The 22,417-nt window shown below is 31.3% G+C and overlaps 1 protein-coding gene across 2 annotated transcripts; it reads left to right on the forward strand.

Annotated features, from left to right (window-relative positions):
- Nucleotides 1-6,540: 6,540 nt before the first annotated feature.
- On the forward strand, nt 6,541-8,848 carry LOC131647355 (transcription factor TCP13-like). Of its 2 annotated transcripts, none has more exons than XM_058917257.1 (2): nt 6,541-6,694; nt 7,157-8,848. In XM_058917257.1, exon 2 carries the CDS (start codon nt 7,271-7,273, stop codon nt 8,198-8,200), a length of 930 nt encoding a protein of 309 aa, XP_058773240.1. In that variant the 5' UTR covers nt 6,541-6,694; nt 7,157-7,270; the 3' UTR covers nt 8,201-8,848. The 2 variants fall into 2 exon arrangements, with proteins under 2 accessions (XP_058773240.1, XP_058773239.1); XM_058917256.1 differs by having other exon boundaries at nt 6,547-6,745.
- Nucleotides 8,849-22,417: the final 13,569 nt, after the last annotated feature.

A 22,417-nucleotide genomic window follows, 5' to 3' on the forward strand; every position in this document is an offset into this window, starting at 1 on the left:
TCTCTTGATTAATCCAATAGTTAGGATTGAATGCTCTTATCTCTTATTTAAAAATTCCTCCTACTTGATACATCCTATATATATATATATATATATATATATATATATATATATATATATATATATATATATATATATATATATATATATATATATATATATATATATATATATATATATATATATATATATATATCAAAATTATTTCTTCTTTTTTAGGGGGGAAAGTCTTTTATGCTCCCCTATTCTTCAGCTTGGTGACATGTATGTCTCTCTTTGGCTATAAAACTAATGAGTCCTCTGATTGATTCTGATTGATTTGTGGATAGTCTAAGGCGTAATTTGGGTGATGACATGCTTACCGCTTAGATTTATGTTTCATAGGCTTTATCTCATCTCAGACCAAAAAGGATGAAATTTGGGTGAGATTGGTTTTTGGGAGGATGAAAATTTAGTTTGAAAGTTGGAATGGCCGAGATTCTTGTTTGGCTATGATCAAAAGTTAGTTGATGAACTTTTTATGACTATGTATGGTATTACCTTTTCATTGGAGAGAGATCATTGATTTTGGGGTTTTTGGGATGATGGTGCTTACTTTGTGGCATCTTCTTATAAATCTCATTTTGAGGTGTATTATAATTACATTACCTCAATAAATAGCTTGGAACAAATTGTGCCTTCTATTTGGGACAACTGAGCTCCCTCTAAAGTGTTGATTTTTTTTCTTTCTTGACAACTCCTCCAAGGAAATATCACAACAAGAGATAATTTTCTTAGTAAATTTAGAAATGAATGCATTTTTTTAGATACACCTATAAACAATAAGGAAATAAAAGATAGAAGCGTTTTCCTTTCTTAGAAATGGTATCTTAACAGGTGAATAGTTTACTCATGTACATTTTATCTGACTTTAAAATTCTATTATCTATCTGAGTCAATGGGAATTTGAGAATTTATAACATGGATCGTTGGAATGTGACATTTCCTAATGCTTTTGAAAGATGATGTAATTTGTTGACGGTGATTCTCGTTTATGAAATCTAGTTTGGTGTTCTCTATTTTTTAAAATTAGAGTGCCTATTGTTACGCGCTAAAATTGAAAATAAAACTATTTATAAAATTATTTATTTACACTCATTTTTAATACAACGGAGTATATTTTAAATTATATTATTCTTTTATGAAAATGATATATAAAAGTATGAAATGAAATATGTCAAATGAAGTGGGAAGAAAACATGTGTACGTTTCTTTATCTTTAATTTCACACATTGACTTTCTTTTGAAGAAAAGCATGCAAATAATCCACTTGTGGCATGTGAACTGTGTCATACAACTTGCCTCCATGCATATCACTCTGCATAGAAGCTGTGTGGTCCTAATTAAAGCATTGTAAGTGTATTGGTCCCTCACATATTGTCCGAATAAGTAGTTATCATACATATAAAGACATGTGACATTAATTAGACGCCACAACTTTTGAATCTTACCGAATGACTTATCTAAAGTGGATTTCTTTGCTCCCTCTCCCATGTGATGATGCCTTCTTCTGCCTATTTTTGTTTTTCTCTTCCTCCTATTTTCCTCTTTATTACTTTCTCTTTTAAATTTCTTTATTTTCTTATATTTATTTGTAAGAGTTTAGTCTATGGATTTGATTCTTATGCATAATTAATTTTAAAAAATGATAATCATTATATTATTGATTATACATAATTTAAGTTATAACTATTTTTAAAATTACTCATATGATTAATTAATTTTAATTTTGATTTTAATTTTCAAAATAACTTATTAAAATCGTATTATTATTAGAATATTTTTTTACTCTATTTTTCATCTATATAGTTTTCTTGTATTAATTAGTAGCTCTTATTATTATTTTCTTAAGATAAATATACACTTCCTTTTATGACACATCTCAAGTGAATTATAATGAGTAATGCTATTTAGTACGAAAGAATTTGAACAATATGAAAAAAGACATTCTTACTCAAAATACTTTATTAAAATTGTATTATTATTAAAATATTTTTTTACTCTATTTTACCTCTATATAATTTTCTTGTATTAGTTAGTAACTCATATTATTATTATTTTCTTGAGATAAATATACACTTCCCTTCATGGATGACACATCTCAAGTGAATTATTATTTAGAATTGTTCACTTTAGAATAACTTTATCTGCTAAAAACACACATGATTTTCAAATTCATCTTTTTGTGTGGATGAATGTACTAAAGAAATAGTGTTTATCTCTAACTTGTACTAAAGAAATAGTGAATATATAATTATAATTCAAATATTTTTAAAATTGTATCATTTTTAAAATATTTTTTTACTCTACGTAGTTTTCTTGTATTAATGAGTTATTATTATTATAATTATAATTATAATTATTATTATTATTATTATAATATTATTATTATTATTATATTATTATTATTACTATTATTATTATTATTATTATTATTATTATTATTATTATTTTCTTAAGATTTATATACACTTCTCTTTATGGACGACACATCTCAAGTGAATTATTCTTTATAATTATTCACTTTAGAATAACTTTTATCTCTAAAAACACATGATTTTTAAATTTATATTTTTATGTGGATGAAATCAGGGTATGGTTCCCCCTTTATTAAGAGTTATTAAAAGAGTTTATAAGTGAAAAAGAGTTTATCTCTTGTTGTACTAAAGAAATAGTGTTTATCTCTAACTTGTTAAAATCAAGAGTTTTTAAAATTTAGAGCCTAATAAACCTCTTAGGAAAAAAATGTATCACAATAATATAAATATAAATTATATAGTATGCTTAGACCCGGTTATTTTTTAAAATAGTTTTCAGTTTTTACTTTATAAAAAAACTTCTATTTTATTAATGAAAAATTAATATTTTAAAATGAAAAATTATGGTTTAGTAAATATGAAATACTAGTTAGAGAACATAATTATTAGAAATAATAAAATACACAATATAGACATTTTTATTATTAATAAAATCAATATATATTTTATTAGTATTTTTCTACATATTTTTTACTAAATAAATACAAAATCAATTATTAACATTAATAGTAATTTTTGTCTTTTTTGTACAATGGCCCCTCCATGTGTGAAGATTCAGTAATGAAATACTTTTGTAGTTGTTGATAAAGTGTGACTAGCCCCTTTTTTTGAAGTGTGTATAACAAATGGTTCACAGTGATTAATTTCTGTTCATTTGTTTTATTGTTTTCACATATTGAGGAGAAATTCAAATTCACAACTCAATCAAAGAATAATTTCTATTAAAATTAGGATAGATATTACATATGGAATTTATGTTGTTATACTTAGTCATAATATGTCAATTCATAAGGTCGGCTATTAAGCTATTCATATCTCCCAAATATATGGCGATTAGACCTTTTCACAACATTTAAAGAATATATTGAACTTTAATTTGTATTGAAAAGAAAAGTTAGGAGAAAACATTAGAAAATAGATTACAAATTAAAAGAATAATACTAATAAGAGATATGATGGAAAAAATAAACATTTATATTTATTAAAATTGTAAAAGAGAGTTATAATTTAAGATTTTTTCTTATGCAAAATGTCTTATAATCAGTGTTTTATAAATTAGACGTTTCATTAAATTGGTGAGGATATTGGATCATTGGTTTATTGACTGAACCACTGAGTTACTGGTCGAACCACATGACGAAATCATCTTAAACTGAATAACTCGGTTGAATAAATCAATATCTATAAAAAAATATATAATTATTAAATGTATCAAACTGGATGAATCGGTATTTAAAAAATCACGACACCTGCAAAATTTTAAAATATCATAATTTTACAATTTCATTATTTAAATTCAAATTCTAAACATAATTATCACATACAACAAAATAATATAAAATACAAATTCAAATAAATTTTAAACCAAGTCTATTTACAATATAAACGGAATAACAAAATAACTACAATGTCTAATAAATTTAATTTCAAGAAGGAAAACTTATTCTAAATAAGTGTTTTTTTGACATAAACAAACTTAACTCATTTCATTTATCAATTGTTGTTCAATACAAGGAGGAAACAAATTAAAAATGCTACGCCTAGTCCAAAAATTGACCCTTTTTGCTAACAAGCGTGCAATCAAATTTGCTAGGCGCTTAATAAAATTAACCTCAAAGTTGGGATAAAGTTGTAACAAACTCTTAATAGACATAATAATTAAACTAAATTCAGAACTACCACTATAATTAGAATTAATAGCTTGAACCATCATTTGATAATCACTTTCGAAAATCGCATTATCCAAATGCATCAATATAGATGCTTGTATTGCCTTTTTCAAAGCCACGACTTCTGCTTCTACACCTGCAATAATGAAGCTACCAAAGTAATCTCTAACACACCAGCCCTTATTCATTGTACCCATTTGATTATGGAACTCGACATCAACATTACACTTCACCCACCCTTCAATCGACGGAGTCCAACCTATTTGAAAATATTGGACATTCTCACTACCATGTTCATCTTGAGCTGTAAATCAACCATGCCAATTATAATAAGCTTGCATACCTAACTTCGTCGCCTCCTTACACTCATTATTCCAAATTATATTATTCCATAGCACATAAATCATAACTGCAACTCTCCTCTTGCAGAGTAGAAGACAAACCTGCTGCCCTCTAACATTAATTCATAGTAGTACAACAAACAACATGTTTCATTCATCTTCATCAACATTCTCACACATATGACAATCTGAAGGACACTGAACAAAATGTTGACGAAGTCTAATTCGAGTCGGTAAGCAACCCCTACAAATTCTCCACAATAAGTATTTTGTTCTAGGAGACGCTATAATGTTCCATAAGCTACACCAATTCCCCTCCACAAAACTGATAAGTTTAAACAAAGTATATTTATATTTTAATTTTAATTTTTGATTTTTGATTTTTTTTTATAAAAACGGTATTGTTTTGTCAGAGAAAAAACAAACATTTAAACCGCCGAACAATAATTTATCCGATCGAACAATCAGACCAGACCGTTGTCCTTTCTAATTTTTAGTTCAACCGATTTAATCGATCAGTTCAATTCGATATTTAAAACACTGCTTATAATATAGAATCTAACCGTATTATTTTACAATTCGAAGAGTATTCTTTTTAAAAGAGCTATTTTTAACATTATATATATATATATATATATATATATATATATATATTGGAAAGTATTAAAGCTCTATTATAAATGTATTATAATTAGGGGTGGGAATAGGCTAGGCCGACTAACAGGGGCCTACGGCCCAGCCTACATAGGCCAAGGCCAGGCTAGGCTTTTTACATAAATAGAAAAGGCCTAGGCTTTTTTATAAGCCTATTTAGCTAAAAAGGCTAGGTCACATGCCATATAAAAAGCCTTTTAAGCCTATGAGGCCGGCCTATTTAAATAAATTTGAATAATTTTATTAATATTACATTGTATTTTGTATTTTGAATTAAAATATAAAAAAAATATTAGTTATCTTAAAGAAATTATGAAAATAAGATGGAAAAAAATCTTATGAACAATGTCATAAGTTACTTCCATAAGTTTTTTCAAACAAATAGTATCACAAAATTTATACTACTAGGTAAACTCAAATAAGTCAATGCAAACAAATATTTAATCTCACTGATCTTTTAATTTGTTGTCTATATAAAGTTGAGTTGAATGACTTATTTACAAATGTTCAAATGAAATAGGCTTTTAAGTAGGCTAACAGGCCAATCAAGCCTTCTAAAAGGCCAGGCCCGGGCCAAAAAAATAAGCCTACTATAGGCTACAGATCAAACTTAGGCTTTGAATTTTTTAGCAGACCAGGCTCAGGCTTGACAAAATCTAGCACGGCCCAGCCTATTCCCACCCCTAATTATAATAGGAAGTGGTCGTTAGTTGGAGAAATTACTAATTCTAATTATAGCTTTTACGAATTTAGTAAGGATTAGTTATTATTTCTCTCGTAATTTTAATTGGTTAGTAATTTTTTTCCAAGTTATTTTCTCGTTTTGTTGTGTAACATATTGGAGAACCATTAGTTCTTCCATTAATATCATATTGCTTAAAAAAAAATTGAATGTATTATAAATGTCGTTAGTGTTTATAACGAAAACAATGGTATTAGTTTGGTGTGTTTATCATTTAATTTATATTAAAAGCAGTTAATCATTTTTGTAATGGAACTAACTTTTATACTCACTTTAATTCATTTGCTTATAAAGAAACAATATTAAAACAAGTATTCATATAATTTGTTTCATTTTCCACTATATTAAACATGTTATAATTTGGCACCTAGCTAGAAAAGTAGCATAGGCAAATAATTGTATTATAGTAACGTCTCTCTAACTTATTCATGATTGAAGTCACTGTCAATGATCATGCGCAAAGCATATTATAAATGATAAGATAAAGACTAAAAAAATTATTTGACCAATAAGGTTATATCTCATCTCACGTGGCTAACTATTTACCATTCCTTTATAGTTTATACATTTTGGTCGGTTCCATTTCCTATAACTCTACCTGCAAACTCAAACTTATAACAACTTCTTCACCAATTTCATTCTATAAAATCAAACCAAACCTATCTTTCAATTTTCAAACCATCTTCATATCATATTATCATCAAAGGCAAGGTGTATGCTCTCTTCATCATTCTCTTATTCTATTTGCATGATATCAAATAGGTATATTCATCTCTGTGTTTTAATTTGTTGTTAATTAGATACTATATATCTTTTCATATCTATATCTAGGGTTTTATATCTATAGACTATAAAAATTATCTTTCTCATTTCTATATCTAAGTTCAAGTTATTAATTTCTTATTTTCAAGATTGATTTGTCTCCCATGAGAAATAAGAAGTTATTTCTCATACAAATATATAGTTATGATTTTAAATATTTGGTATTCTTAAACTATTTTTTATGTAAACCTATCATTTTTATAAATCAAATTCTTAAAAAAAGGGTCAATAATCTAAGCTAGTATTAAGTTTTGAATTTAATATATAATTTCAAGAACATAAGTTTAATTTTTCCATTTATTTATTAATATTTTTCTCAATCTCAACTTCATACTTTTCTAATTATTGCAGATACTAGAAGTGAGAATTCATAAAGAAAAATTCAAAATTAGAGAGAATATCAACCAAAACAACAAAATTTTGCACATAGGGGAGACCAACAATAACAACAATGAGAGACAAAAGATGATTGAAATTCCATTAAAACAAGAAGTTCTTCAATCAAAGGATTCAACTACTTCATCATCATCATCATCAACATCACAATGGTTAAAACTAAAGGATCCAAGAATTGTGAGAGTATCAAGAGCCTTTGGAACAAAAGATAGACATAGCAAAGTATACACAATAAAAGGGCTAAGAGATAGAAGGGTAAGACTTTCAATTCAAACAGCAATTCATCTTTATGATCTTCAAGATAGATTAGGGCTTAATCAGCCTAGCAAAGTTGTTGATTGGTTGCTTAATATAGCTAAGGATGAAATTGATGAACTTCCTCCACTTCCAACACCTCAAGGAAATTTCACCCTAGGTTATCCATCTTTTGCTAGTACTATTTCTAATGAATATGTTAGCCAAAACAATACTTCTATTTGGAAATCAAATTCAAGACAAGGGTTAGGAGAAATTGTTACTAACAAAGAAAATTGGATAGATAGAAGCGAAAAGGAGAAAGAGAAAAAAGTGGAGAGTGATAATTGTGATTGCGCGCAATATATTGTACCAAACAATCTCTTATCAGATTTAGCGTCTGACCGTACTTCTAATGAAGAAAATCTACGAGAAATTTCTCAAAGAAATAATCTCTTACAAAGGGGACATCAGCCTTCTTTCTTGGGATTGTTGAACACCATGCCACTTGGTTGCCAATTGGAGCCTTCATCTAATCATGTTGCTCATGAGTTATCAAATTTTGGATTTGTAAACCATATTAAAGATATAGATGGAATTAATGTTGTACCTTTTCCGTCATCGTCGTCATCATCATTGTCCTTGTCTACACAACAATATTTACCTTCTTCACATGTTGGTGAAATGGAGATGGATACAAGAGAAATCAATTACAACTATGAACAAATGATGAATTCAAGTTCTCTCAATGCAACTCAACTATGATCTTGCATGGATGGTGATCAAGAATGTGAGAAGTTCATAATTAGTTTCAACATATATATTTTTTGTTATGGTAATTTTAAATTAAAAAGTAATTCCCTTTTAGTTATAATTAATATTAATGGTTTCATATGTGTAATAATCTAAAGATATATATTAAAAGGAGCAACGACATTTTTCAAATGTAAGAGCTTTGTTTGAATTGATAATGACTTAAGAGAAAGCATGCTCACATAAGTTAATTTACTTTATTCTCTCTCTACATTGAGTTCAAATTCAAGTCATTCCACTAAGAAAACATGCCACTAACGACCAAGCTATATGGATTCCTTGCAAGTACAACCAAGTGAGGCAATTGAGACCGTGTAGTGCTAATCAAATAGTGACAACAGATGTCTCATAAGTCTGCTGGCCAATTAGAGTTCACATTCAGAAAGCTATATAGTTCTTCATATAAATTCTAACTCGTGACTCAAGTTAAGATACCACTGGATGATGCGGTTGACCATGGTGTTTTCCACTGCACAGTGTGCATGTTGCGGTTGGTTTTACTATTTGTTTTGCAAAACTTTTTTGGGGAGATTTTTAGGGTTGTCCTCTCCGCCTTTTTAGACAGAGGTGGAAGGGCGGTGATACAACGTGGACCAAAGATGGTTGTTAACGTACTTGCACGTCTTAACGAAGGGTTGGGATTAAGTAACTTTAGTCTCGGAACTACACCGTAACTTTTCCTATTTCTCCTACAATATTCTCTCTCATCATAACTTTTCTTTTTTCTTTATTTTATCTTTCAAAAAAAAATGTCAAAATTTGTCTAAAGTTATCAAAGTCACCGAACCTAAAGTTACTAAATCTTTGTTCCCTGACGAGATGGAAAATTTCAATAGCTAGTGGATCTCTGGTGCTTGGTACGGCGCGAGGGATGATACATGCTAATATGATGTCCAATGGCTATAGGAGGTATAAAGAATATTTGTAGGTTAAAAGAGTGTGTACACATGCTAATTTGATATTTGTCTCCCATTTTATAGAACCTTCTATAAAAGAATAGTTGTTTGATATGAGTATATGTTTTTATTTGTTCGTTGTTTATATGTTTGTCGGTCCATGAAGGAATAATATGAAATTTCCTTAATGTATATTATCGGTTTTCTTAACGTTTTGATGCTTTCTATATCATATCATGTAGTTTTTTTCCATTGATTCTCTCACACACATAAGCAAAACGATTTATATGTATAAAATAAAGTGTTGACTAAAGTCAATCTTGAGTGATCTGATTCAAGGCTTACATGAATCGATTCATAGTGGAAATTATGATTGATTCAATTTAAGCACATATGTGACTTGTTTCAAAGTGGATGGCTTGCTTGAATTTCAAGGTTATTGTAAATCAATTCCTGAAAGTGCTCCAAAACTCGTTTTAGCCTCTGTTTGCAGGAATTATGTCAAATGATTGCTTGATCTGATTCAAAATCTAAATTGATCGATACAAAAATGGCTTGATTCGATTAAAAAGATAAAATGAATCAATTTAAGAGTGGCATGATATGATTCAAAAATTGGCTTTGATCCTATTTATTTTTCAACTAACTCCCAACATTTGAACCAATTCATTATTACTTCGAATACGAATATCCAAGGCTATTTTGTTCATTTTAGTGTCGTATCTCATGCAAGTATAAATAGTTTTTTCATTCCAAAAGTTTATTAAGAGATGAAAATATTTTCAGTGAGAAGAGATTAGAAAATACAACTTCATCTCTTTCAAATTTTCATGAAGAATTAATATCTTGTTTGTGTGTGTGATGATTGATTGTGAAGAAACACTAGAGGTCTAATATTTTATTTAAAGTGTGTAATTTTCAAAGTGGGATTTTGATCTTGAAGGGATTCAAAGAAGTGAAACTCCTAAAAGGAAAGAGGGAAGTAGCTCTTTTCCATTATTGTTGAGGTTTTCTATGGAGTTATCAACATGTTTAAAAAATGGATTCAAAGCTTGAATTCGAGATTGAGTGAAGATCAATGAATTGTCAAGATTGAAGCCCATCAAAGGTTAAAGCAAGGAATAAGATAGCTTGGATTAGGAAGTTTAACTCAATGTTTTATTGAATTGTTGTAACACAAACCTGAATCAAAATATCAAAGTGAAACAAACGATTTTTTGATGGTTATTGAGTTAGCTCTTAAAATTATTGCTTAATCTATAATTGCATATGTTTTTTTTAGATTTATTGTGTTCATAGAAATTACATTGTATAAGCGTAGGTTTGATTAGAATTGATTTTTCAAATAATCTCATGGTCGATTATTTTATAAAGAGTATAATTGAAGATTGTGTCAAATTGAATAATTCTTAAGTGTATTGAATATATTGTTTTAAGCATTAAGGATTATCTATCATATTGTCTATAACCTTATTTCAAATATCTCGTGTCACTGCTACAAAATATACCTAGGATAACACTCGATTACCAGGACCATTTATTCAACCGTAGTAATATCTCATTTTTAATGTACATGATTTTTTTATTGTATTAAAAAACTTTGCATCACGGTTCCTAAAAACAACCATGGTCATAAAATTTGGGTAACAAGTTTCGAATCCCAACATGAACATTTTTATATTTTTTCAATAAAAATAAGCGTGTGTCTTTTAACATTTATTGTTATTTAAAAATTGAAAGTAGAATAACTACAGTTGGTAGACTTAACTGTAGTTATATGTTCCGTATTTTACTATGTTTGTTGATTGCATCCGTTGTGAAATTCTTTCCTACAAAATTAAAATATAACAAGTTATTTATTTCATTCATAACAATAACAAACAAGAGTGTCCTATCGAACGAGATGACAAAGATAGCAATATCGTCGCTATTAATAACTTCCAAATAAACTCCCAATATATCTAAAAAAACAATAAACCGCAAACTTAAATACTATCCACAATATCAACCAATAACTAACTATTTGAATTTAAACTAACACACTAGTATTATATTACTTATTTATTTATTATTTCTCCATTTGATAAACTCTCCAAATAACGGGTTTACCCTTCTCCTTAGTTTGTGCGTTATCAATGTTATCCGCCGTGCGTGCATAGGGTCCTCTTGATTCCCTTTTTTTTTTAATTTTATTATTTTTCAAGTCAGATGTAAAAGTGATAAAAATGTAAATAATAATAATAATAAAAATAGATCATAGTGAAAAATTGAAAATTAAATTATTGTTTTAAATAATAAATAAATAAATAAAATAGACATTAAGAAGATTAAAATATTAATTAAAAATTATTTTCTTTTTATCACTATAAATTTAGAAATAAATAAATTAGCTATGAAAAAATAAAGTTACTAATGCGATTTTGTTTTGTTTTTATTATTTTATATTTTAATTTTAAATAAATTAAAGATTTTTATTTAATTTTTTTTTAGATTTTAAAAAATTAATAATAATGTTGAACGCAATTAAATAAAAAACTATTGCCACATTTTTTTTATTATAGAAATTTGTACTCAATTCATGGGCTAAATGAATAAACAATTTAATTTGATTATTTTTTAAGATGTTTTTTTTACTATATTGAAACAAAAAAGATGCCGACTGTCATACCCCAAAATTTGCCCTCATATATTTACAAATGTCACTTTATTTCAAATAAATGACGTAACACCCTTGGTAAGGATTCAAGGTACAAGAGCGAGAGGTCCAGGGCTTGAACCTCGCTTCTGACATTTTTCACTTTTTTTTATTTATTTATTTGTCACTAACCTCATTTTTATTTATGTTAAAAATCACAAAAAATAGTTTTCTTAATCAATTTTTACTTTTTTTCAATTTTAATTCAAAAATAACCAAAAAAAATATTTTTATTCTTAATTTTCGTTTTCTTTATTTAAGGTATTTTTATATTTTATTTTTCATCTAATTCATGATTTTCTTCATAAAATAGTCAAAAAATCATAAAAAAAAATATAAAAAGGAAATTTCTCATTTAACTTTGGGTCCAAGTCAATCAGCATTAAAATATTTGATTTGATTTTCTTTTGCCTTAATTGATTTCCTATTTTGTTTAACCTAATTTTTCTGTTATAAATACTAACATTTTTATACACTAGAGAAAACGAACAATCTCTAGACTAATAACCCTTATTTGTGGCCTGATACCCTTCTTTTACCGTTCACCAATTCACACTTCAGCCACAAACACTACAAATTTCTAACCCTTACAGACCCGTTCACGTACAAAAAAAATTAACCATTATACCACACAAATTGTTAATCCATTTTCTTATTCGCAAACCAAAATCATTTTCATAATCTAGTCAAATATGTCATATTAACCTTCATCACCATACTGTACCAATCTCTATAACTTTCATAAACCCTCCATGTTACAAACCTTGTTTGAAAATATAACCAAAACCTTAAGTTTTTGTATCATAAACCCATCAACCTTCACAAAATTCCATCAATACACAAAACCTTCATTAATAACCTTTCACTGAAACATTCATAATCTCTAACAATGAATTTCAATATCTCTTAGTTACATGTTCTTTGCTAATTTGTTCTTACTATTTTCTATTTGTTTTTTTTCAACTAATCACTTATGCAGGATTTTATTAACAAAAGGAATAAGGTGATAGCAAAGCAGGAAGCAGGTTAGATTGGATAAAAGCAGAGAAGAAAGAAGAACGTTCCCGCTCGAAATCGCACCAAGCAAAGTCGTCGCTCACTTCAGATCCGCAACCGGACTTCCACGCGAACACCAATCCGCCCCTGGCGATGAACATATCGCAACCCCAACGGCACCGCCGCGACAACACCGACGACAACTGAGACCTACGCACGACTGCGACTTTGAAGCCGCGCCGCCCCCTGACTCCGACGTCCACCCGCCATGCCTCCCTCCATCCGCACGTGCAAACTTGCCATCAAGGTCAGCCCTTCTCTTTTGTTTTGAGTGATGGTTTGTGTTGGTATGTTGATGGTTGTTTGGTTGAAATATGAAAGGAGAAAATTTTGCTAATTTTAGTTTCAAAAATTTTGTAAAGAAATATTGAAGAAGAGAGAGATTGAAATTTAATGGAGGAAATGGTTTTACTGTGTCTGTAATGTTGACGTTGTTGTTCAATTTGATTGTGTTTTTTTCCTATTTTAAAGAGAACCATGCCACGTGTCTTTATGTGATAGGTCATGGTATGATTTAAAAAATCCATATGCATTTTGTTTGTCATTAGATTTTCAGGTGAGAAGTTAGTGAACATGGTGGAAAGTCTCACCACATACTCGCTTCATATTATTTTTTTATTGTCTTATTATTATTTATTTTTTTTCTAAGTTAATTTACTTTAAAAAAAAACATTAAAAAACAATGAAAAGTAAAAAAAAAAAAGATTAGTTTGTTTAATATTAAAAACACAAAAATATGTTGCTTAATTTTCAATTTCTTTTTAGAATTTAATATATGTATTTATATTTTTTTAATTAATTGTCATAAATATTTGTTAGCATTTTCACTTCATTTCTAATCAACATTTTATGTATATATTCGTAGTAACACTTTTTTTTGTTTTGCGAGGTACTACACTCGAGGCTTTCGAATTATCTTCATGGATATTTACAAGTTACTTAATTTTGCACACTTAATCGTTTTATTTTCATTCAGTTGTTGTAATAATTTTTCATCCCTGTTTGGAAATTTTAATCCCCTCCCCGAAGCCATGTAATAGTTAGGACTCTACTTTTCTGCTCTTTTCTTGCAATATTTATCTGCGTGTGATAGTAAAATAGGGCGTGGAAAGACATAGAAATCAATCGTAGATCACTAACTGAGATTAAATATTCGAATCCAACACACATGCTTGGTGCACACTCACCCCTAGGGTACGCCCCTCTTTGGTTGCCTTCGATTATATGGTCGTGTCCCTCGAATATAGAGGTATCTAAAGCAAATGTCCCTCGATAAACAAAAAATCATCAAAGATCATGGTCCCTCGATGACCCTCGAATTGTTGCCTACGAATGCATGATCTAGTCCCTCGATTGAGATGATTTGTCCCTTCGAATATTGCTAAAGGTACCTCTACCTGTTGCTTTCAAACGACGTCGATGACCCTTCGATGACCCGCACGTCCAATATAACAGGGACTACCTACTCCTATATAGTATGGATAGTCCTGGGTACCTTAAAAATTACAGAAAAAGACCAATCAATTAGGGTAGTGCTCTTAAACTGCCTAGCTCAATAAAAATATATTTTCAATACTATTTCAAAAGACTAAGGCTACGCATTTACGCTAAAGTCCTTATGTCCCTTTCAAAACAAACAAACAAACATGAGCTAAGCAAATTAAGAGCCCGTAGAAAACTACGGATGAAAAGGGTGCTTATACCTTCCCTTTTCATAACTTACCCCCCGAGCCCGTTTTTCTTTTAAAAGGTCTTTTTCTGTACTTTTTACCTTTCCTAACATTGGACAAAATAAAAGTCGGTGGCGACTCATGCTCACCGCAACATTGTTGCATCTTAAAAATAAAAGTCAGTTCACCGTATTACACCGACCAATTAAAAAAAATAATACTCATTTTTCTTGGAAATTTTTTATTTGTCCAGATAAAATTTAGGTACTACAAAGTTAAGGTTAAGAATTGTAGAAGTATGCCACAAAATCTTGTGTGATGAAAAGAGAGAAAATATGTTTCGGGATTTTCAAAAATCATAAAGCCGGAAAATATAAAAAATGTTGACATAAGATGTTGGAGCCGCAGAGACGGTGGTGGCGGATGGAGGCCAATAGCAGTAGCAGGGGCTGTGTGGCAACAATCTAGCGGCTAGCCAACAACACTAAATCGCGGTGGCGTCATTTTCGGAGAAGTATGATAGGCGGTGGTTCGGATCCGTTGCACGATGGGTTTGGTTTGGAGGGAGGAATGTTTAGTCCAAAAGGTTCGTGGATCGTGGGGATCAGGCTTGGTCATTTAAGTTCTCGAATCCATTCGTTAACGTTATAATATTATACATATCTTTTATATTAATGTATAGATACTCTAAGATAACTAGATATATTATAAGATACTAAGAGATACTCTAAGACACTCTAACTTAATATTAATGATAATATAAGAAATTTACAATATTTTCTTATTCATATCGTTTATGGGTTGTGTTTTAGGCCTATTGGTTTCAATATTTGGTTGTGTTTTAGGCCTATTGGGTTTCGATAGTTATAAATATGTATTTATATTATTATTTTATTTACAACTTTCAAAACGTAGTTGTAGTGTTATATTTTCAAAAGACCTAGTGAGACCGATGACCATATGCTGCCTTCAGGATAGGCGATAATCATATGTCCCCCTCAGGGAGGTACAACCTCGTCCTTATGCTTTCATCTCGTGTAGTCATATAAATATAGGATAAGACGTTTCTCAGGAAGAGAGAATTCAAGGTGAGTAACTGACCCACGTCCCACTTGAAAATATGGGTGGGCGGGAACTTTTCTCAAGGAATCCCTAGGCCTAAAGCCTCTATAAATTCCTTTCCCAAAATGGAAAAAGACTTTATACGCTTATACTTAAGCAACAAACATATACACAAAGCCTATAACCTCACGTGACTAGGTCCTTTAAACCACCATAAACACTACCATACAGGGTTTCTCACGGTCGTGGGTAAGTCCTAACCATCATACATCGTAATATACCTACTAAGGTCTCTGAGTGCCCTTTCCTTTATAGAGGTAACATGCACACTTGTACTTTTTGACCAGTACAGTAGTCTGAAAGACAAAGAAAGAGGTGGAAATCCTAAAGAAACCAAGAGAGGCAATAAGAGAGATTCTTATGATCGTGTTATTTGAATTTGGGAAACCTTGGGAGGTATCTAAGGAGATTGAGAAACACTTCTAAACACCTTGGACTTGTGTGATTCATATATAGATAGTTAGAGAGATTGAGAAACACTTTGGTATAAAATAAGGTTTATTCTTGGGAACATGGATGACTATTTTCTTGTAACTCTTTTGTAATCTCTTTTAACAAATCTTATAAGTATTATGAAGTAGCGAGTTACTCTCTCCCCTAGATTATATCGGTTTGATATAATTGGGAAAACAAGTTTCTTTATGTTCTTGTGTTTTATCTTCTTCTAGTTTGTTGTGTATTTGTCTTCACTCTTGACAGGTTATTGTGTTTCTTGAGACCATTTATTTTGGTTGTCATTACACATTAAATTTCTTGGTGTGTTTGAACTCTGAATAATTCTACCAAGTACTTTGAATTATTCTACCAATTTTTCATAACTCTTATATCAAAACTAGAAGGAAAAGGAATGTGATTGTGTATTGGTAACTAACAAGAATCACACTTAAAAGACTTAATAGAATATTGTAAAAACAAAATGGAAACGTATACTTAAACATATAAAATGGAAGGTGTCCAAGACGATTGTGAGACAAAAGAGGATGACCCAGACTGAAAATATTAGAACAACACATTTTGACCATTTTAATTCTTAGAGAAATAACATTGCTCATCATTTTCTTTAGCAATCTAGTTGACCATCCCCCATGGTAAGGTACTTAAAAATATAATAAAACGTAAAAAAATGTTACTTTACAATTCTGATCGTAGCTAAGCTCATGGGTTAAAATAAAAGTATTAGAGAGTGTGGAAACATGAAGCAGAAATTGTAGCTTATATAAAGATTACAAGTCAATATATCTAGTTCCAAATACACAAGCATGAAAGCCTTTAACAATAACGATATATGAATACTAAAAAATGAAGTATAATAGGATAATAATATGGAATCAAATGTTATATGATTAGTTACACTAAAGTCAAGAATCCAATCATTATTTGGTATAATACCATACGCAATAAAAGATCAGAAGCACAAACTTTTATGAGTAATTGTTAGTGATCCAGTTCTAGAAGACTTACTAATGGAGTCAAGAAGATAGTTCAATTATTCCACGTTGTTCTGACTGAAGGAGGAAAGATTAATGTCCCACTTTGCAAAGCTTTAAGTGTCAAGAACACGTGCAACTACATCTGTTTGATTCTAATGCATATTTTGCTAGCCTCCTCCTTGCCTAAGAACTTACTACTTAATATGTAGTTTGAATCACATCTCACTTGTATGCCCAGTCCATTTGGAGTGTTCACAATAGTATTTGACACGATCATTCTTGAATGAGTATGATAGGGGTGCATGTTTATATGTTTTACTAGATTCTAGTGCTAACACATTACGAGACTGGTCATGAATCATAGCATGACAACGACGCTCATCATTGCAAACACTACAACAACAAAAAATTCATCAAGAATGAGGAATTTTTTCTTTCACAAAACCCGCATCCAAATTGGGTCAAATCTAACACTTAGGCTTTTACATATAAATAAAACATCATATCCATCTCAATTATAAGAGTTAGAGTGATATGAGTTATAATGGAGATATGTTGGCTCTACATCATCTTCAAATTCATAGACCAATCTAGCTCAAGTCAAATACCACAGAGAATCCTAAAATAATTAGTGATTGAAAGACTTCCCTGCTTGGTGTTGAAGATTTTTCTCTTTGATTCATAACAAGCAAACATATCTTGTTTCATGGAATAAATATGTTAAAGATAATCCCAAAATACTCGTGTTGTACAATTTTTGCTAATTTCTAGAGATATAAAGTTTCAAAGCCAAGTAATATTAACATAATCATTTTTATCCCAAAAAAAGAAGAAGTTATGAGCAATCACTAGAGGAGGGTTGCCTTCAAGATGGTTAAGCATATCACAACCTTTCAGTGTCCGATGAATCACTAAGACATTTGGAAATAATTTTTTATGTTGAGCTAAAATCATTAGCTTTGAACGAAGTGGATGAAGGTGTTAGAGGAAGTGGAGTTGGATGTGTACATGATCGATAACTTATTCCATTGGATGGACATGATCAAATGATGTATTGAATAAATAACCAAATACAAATCATCCGTAATAAAAATACCTAAAAAGAAAAGTATGTCAGAATTTAGTTTCGAAAATAGAAGGCTCAAACCAGCAAACGTACAGTTGGATCACCAAAAACGGAGGTTAAGACGATGACATGTGTGTCATACATGCGAAGACGGAGGCACGACTAGGCCTCACACATCAGGACGAATGCAATATGTGAAGACACATGCGGGTCAAATGAGAATGAAAAGTGATAAAGGCTAAACGGTGGTTAGAAACCATACTCAAAACGTCAAATAGTGACGATCAAAACAAATAGCAGAAAATCTTATTGAAAAAAATAACAGTTATCCGTAATAAAAGATGGACAAACCATCGGCTATGGCGATTAAGGTTGACGCGAAAGCGAATCCCATATCGAGAACTATGTGATACATATATTTTTATATATTAAAAGTGATTTTTATTAAAATAAAGAAAAATTATCTAATAAACTTATTTAATACATTTTAGACTACTATTACAATTTACTATAAAATTCAATATTCGAATCATTGAGTACTCATAAAATATTTCAAATTAAAATTTATTTTTGTTCCATTAACACCTCAATAGAATATGTAGATGTAGGGATAGAGCCTAAAACACCATAGAATGCACCATAAAACGTTGTTTGGTTTAATCATAAATATCTATATATAAGGCTACACGGAAAAATCAGAACTCCCTCCGTCTCAAAATAGGTGTCCTCTTTGAGATTTTTCATATTTTTTAAGAAAATAATTAATTATGTTGATTTCAATGATAAAATGAGTCTCATTTACTAAAATAACCTTATTAATAATAGGTAGTGGAGTATTTAAATGAATTAAAATATAATAAATAAGGGTAAATTAGTGGAAATAAATAATAAATATCACATTGGTATTCTAAATAGACAAATAATTTGTGACAAATAAAAATAGGAAATATGACACCTATTTTGAGACAAAGAGAGTATAATTTAATGATATTATTATAACATATTTCAAAATCCAACTCATAAGTATTAATTTATTTGAAACAATACTAATATTATTTTACAAAAATACAATACTAATTTTTACTAAAGTTAAATAAATGTCAGTCTCTTCAAAAAAAATAAACTCCTCTGTTTCCCTCTTATTTGAGAAAATGTTAAGTTTCTCCGGCAAAATCCTAACCCATCACGGTCCTAGAAGATTGTTGCCGTGTGTGACAAGTTAAGTTAGTTGATTTTCCCGCAAAAAATTCATACATCAATTATTGATTTCACAAGCAAGAAAAAAAATCAGGTATAAATAAAGAGAATATCCCAATCCACTCCTTGATATTTTTAGACACTTGTCAAAATTTCATTTATGCCCTCTAATTCTAGAGAATCACATCGGAAATCACTTTTTTATTTTGCCAATTTTTTTTTCCGGAGCTTTATCTATGGAAGCATTATAAACTAATGAATGTTGAGAAAATTCAAAGTAATTCAGTTTAGGGAATCTTCCGTAGGCATACCTACGGAATGTCTTAATAACAAAATATTCCGTAGATGTACCTACGGAACATTCTATTATATTTTAATTCAACTACATTTCACTCCATAACTCCAATTTATTTTGTGTAACGACAGATGTTTGTACATCAGAATATAGTACCTCAAAGTAGAGTAATGTAAACTCAATTGTATGTAGTACACCAAAAGAACACATCGTATAAATGATCTAAATATGTCATATACATAATCAAAATAAAGTACATCAACGTAACAAAAATACACACATCAAAATAATCAACACGATCGCTATTGTGTGTGTCGGACAACATTCTCATCCTCTTCTCGGCCTCTGGCGCCTCCTCTGCGTCCACCACCTCGTCTGCCTGCTACTCTGCCTCTACTGTCAACTACCCCACCTGTCCTGGCACGATGTCTACGGTACAAAAATTCTCTTTTTCCACCGTCATGATATCATCCTGTATACGCCTCAAACCAAACCCCTCAAGGAAGAAACCACCATTAACGCCTGCCCGCACGATTTCAAGTATCTCACGACAGCGAGGAAGCACATCGTGAATGTGGTCCAACTGAGACTGATGAGTCTGCAATATCTTCTGATGAGCTGGTCTGGGAGAACCAACTGATATACCCGTCAGTGCAGCTCCAGTATGACTCTGCTCTGGTCGCCTGAGCCTCGTCCGGAACAATGTGATGCTCAAAGTCTGCAAAGGCCTCATCTATCTACCGACGGGTCATCCCGATAGGAGTGGAGATAGACAGGTGGCGAGGTATCGTCTGAAAGTAGTTGAATTTCCGCATGACGCGCTCCGGAAGATAGCAAACAGTGATGGTCGAACTGCATGTCAGTCATCTAGAATAAAGTGCAACGCCATCCCACGGGCACATCTCAAGGTGAGCAGCATAGCAGTCGTAGCGGGTGTCCTCAATAGCCATGCAGTCCATATAGTATATGTAAGGCTCTGACACTTGGTTCTCTCTGAGGGGGATGAAGGCATGAGCACGTGGCATGGCCTCAGTCAGGGGTGGCAAAACGGACCGTGGCCCGCCGGGCCGGCCTACGCACCCACCAAAAAGTGGCGGGTTGAGTTGGGATTTTAGGCCCACCGCTCGCCAAAGTCCGCCCTGCCATAACCCGCCGCCTGCCATAGCCCTCCCCGCTAATGCCCGCCGCCTGCCAAAGCCCGCCCCTCCTCCGAAATTCCCTTTTTTTTAGTTAATTCTAGTAATTTCAATTCTTAATAGTTTATTTTATATATTTATTTGTAAATATATGTAATATTTTTTAAGTAAATTTGTTAAAAAATTGCTTTTATAAAAAATTGTTTTAAAAAATAGTGAAAATTTTAATTAAAAGGTAAAAAAACCTATTAATCTATTAAAAAAAATGAAAAAAAATATAAATAAAAACAGGCGGGCAAGCCCGCCATCTTTGCGGGACGGGCATGATTTTTATGCCCAATATACTTAGCGGGCATGCCCGCACCGCTCGCTTTTTGGCGGGCTTAAGGCGGGGCGGGTGACCCGTTTTGCCACCCCTAGCCTCAGTGTAGCCATCCGCCTCTCCACAACCAATGATCATCGGAAAGTGCTGTAATATCCAATCCTGAAACAAAAATAAAAAACACGAGGATCAAATATTATCGCGAATATAAAATGAACAACTTTGAGAAAAGTAGAAGAATATAAGATTGTTACCACTAAGAGTGAACACTGCCACAATCCTTGCCTTCCACAAGCATCTCTCTCCGAGTCTCGAGTAGTTGTACGCCAGTGTTGCCGCTCTCCAGTTGTACCCATGGATCCGTGCGGGATCTAAAAAGTACCTCTAGTAAGCGACATCTGTATACGTGGAGCTCGTGTCCACAAATAGCTGAGTGCCGATCAAAAATATGAAGTACTCCCTCCGTTCAATATTATTTGTCACATTTGATTATTTCACACAGATTAAGAAACACTAATAAATGAAACAGAGAGAATAGCGAATTTACTAAATTATTCTGATTAATTATTGGTGCATTCAAATTAGCATTAATGTTAAGTGAGAAAAATAATAAATTAAGAGTATTTATTAGATGATACAATTGGAAGATTAAATATAAAATTGTCTTGGTAATCTAAAGTGACAAGTATTTTTGGACAAATTTTTTTCTTAAATGTTACAATTATTTTGGGACAGAGGGAGTAACACCTAAGCACACGCTGTCCGTGTATCTCCACCTCAACTGGGTCACCAAGAGTTTGATGTGCCGCAAGGAGCTCGACATCATATCTCCACATCAATAAGGAAAACCTCACGTGCGCCCCGCGGGTCTTCTCCACATCCTCAAGCGCATCCTCTAGGTCAGCCTCGAGCTCCTCAATCAGAACCTTTCCCGCTTCTTCCTTCATCATCCTACCATGACAAAGGAGGGTACCCCGAATAGGTATATGCAGGAGGCTTGAAATGTCGTCCAAAGTAATAGTAACCTCACCATAAGGCAGATGGAATAAGGATGTCTCTGGGTGCCATCTCTCTGCAAATGCCATCAACATCTGGTGTGTATAATGGAGTACCCGATCTGACATAGGTTCTTCAAAATAGATGCTGTGAGGACATTTTAGAACCACGGCTCCGCAGGCTGCTGCAGAGATAAAATCTTCCGCGCATGTCCACTATGCTCTCGAGGTGTCTGCGTCGTGGCCTCAACCAGAACCTCTGTTGGAACAGAGGTGTTAGCTACCTGTG

The sequence above is a fragment of the Vicia villosa genome, linkage group LG2, assembly GCF_029867415.1.
Source record: "Vicia villosa cultivar HV-30 ecotype Madison, WI linkage group LG2, Vvil1.0, whole genome shotgun sequence".
Classification (NCBI taxonomy): Eukaryota; Viridiplantae; Streptophyta; class Magnoliopsida; order Fabales; family Fabaceae; genus Vicia; species Vicia villosa.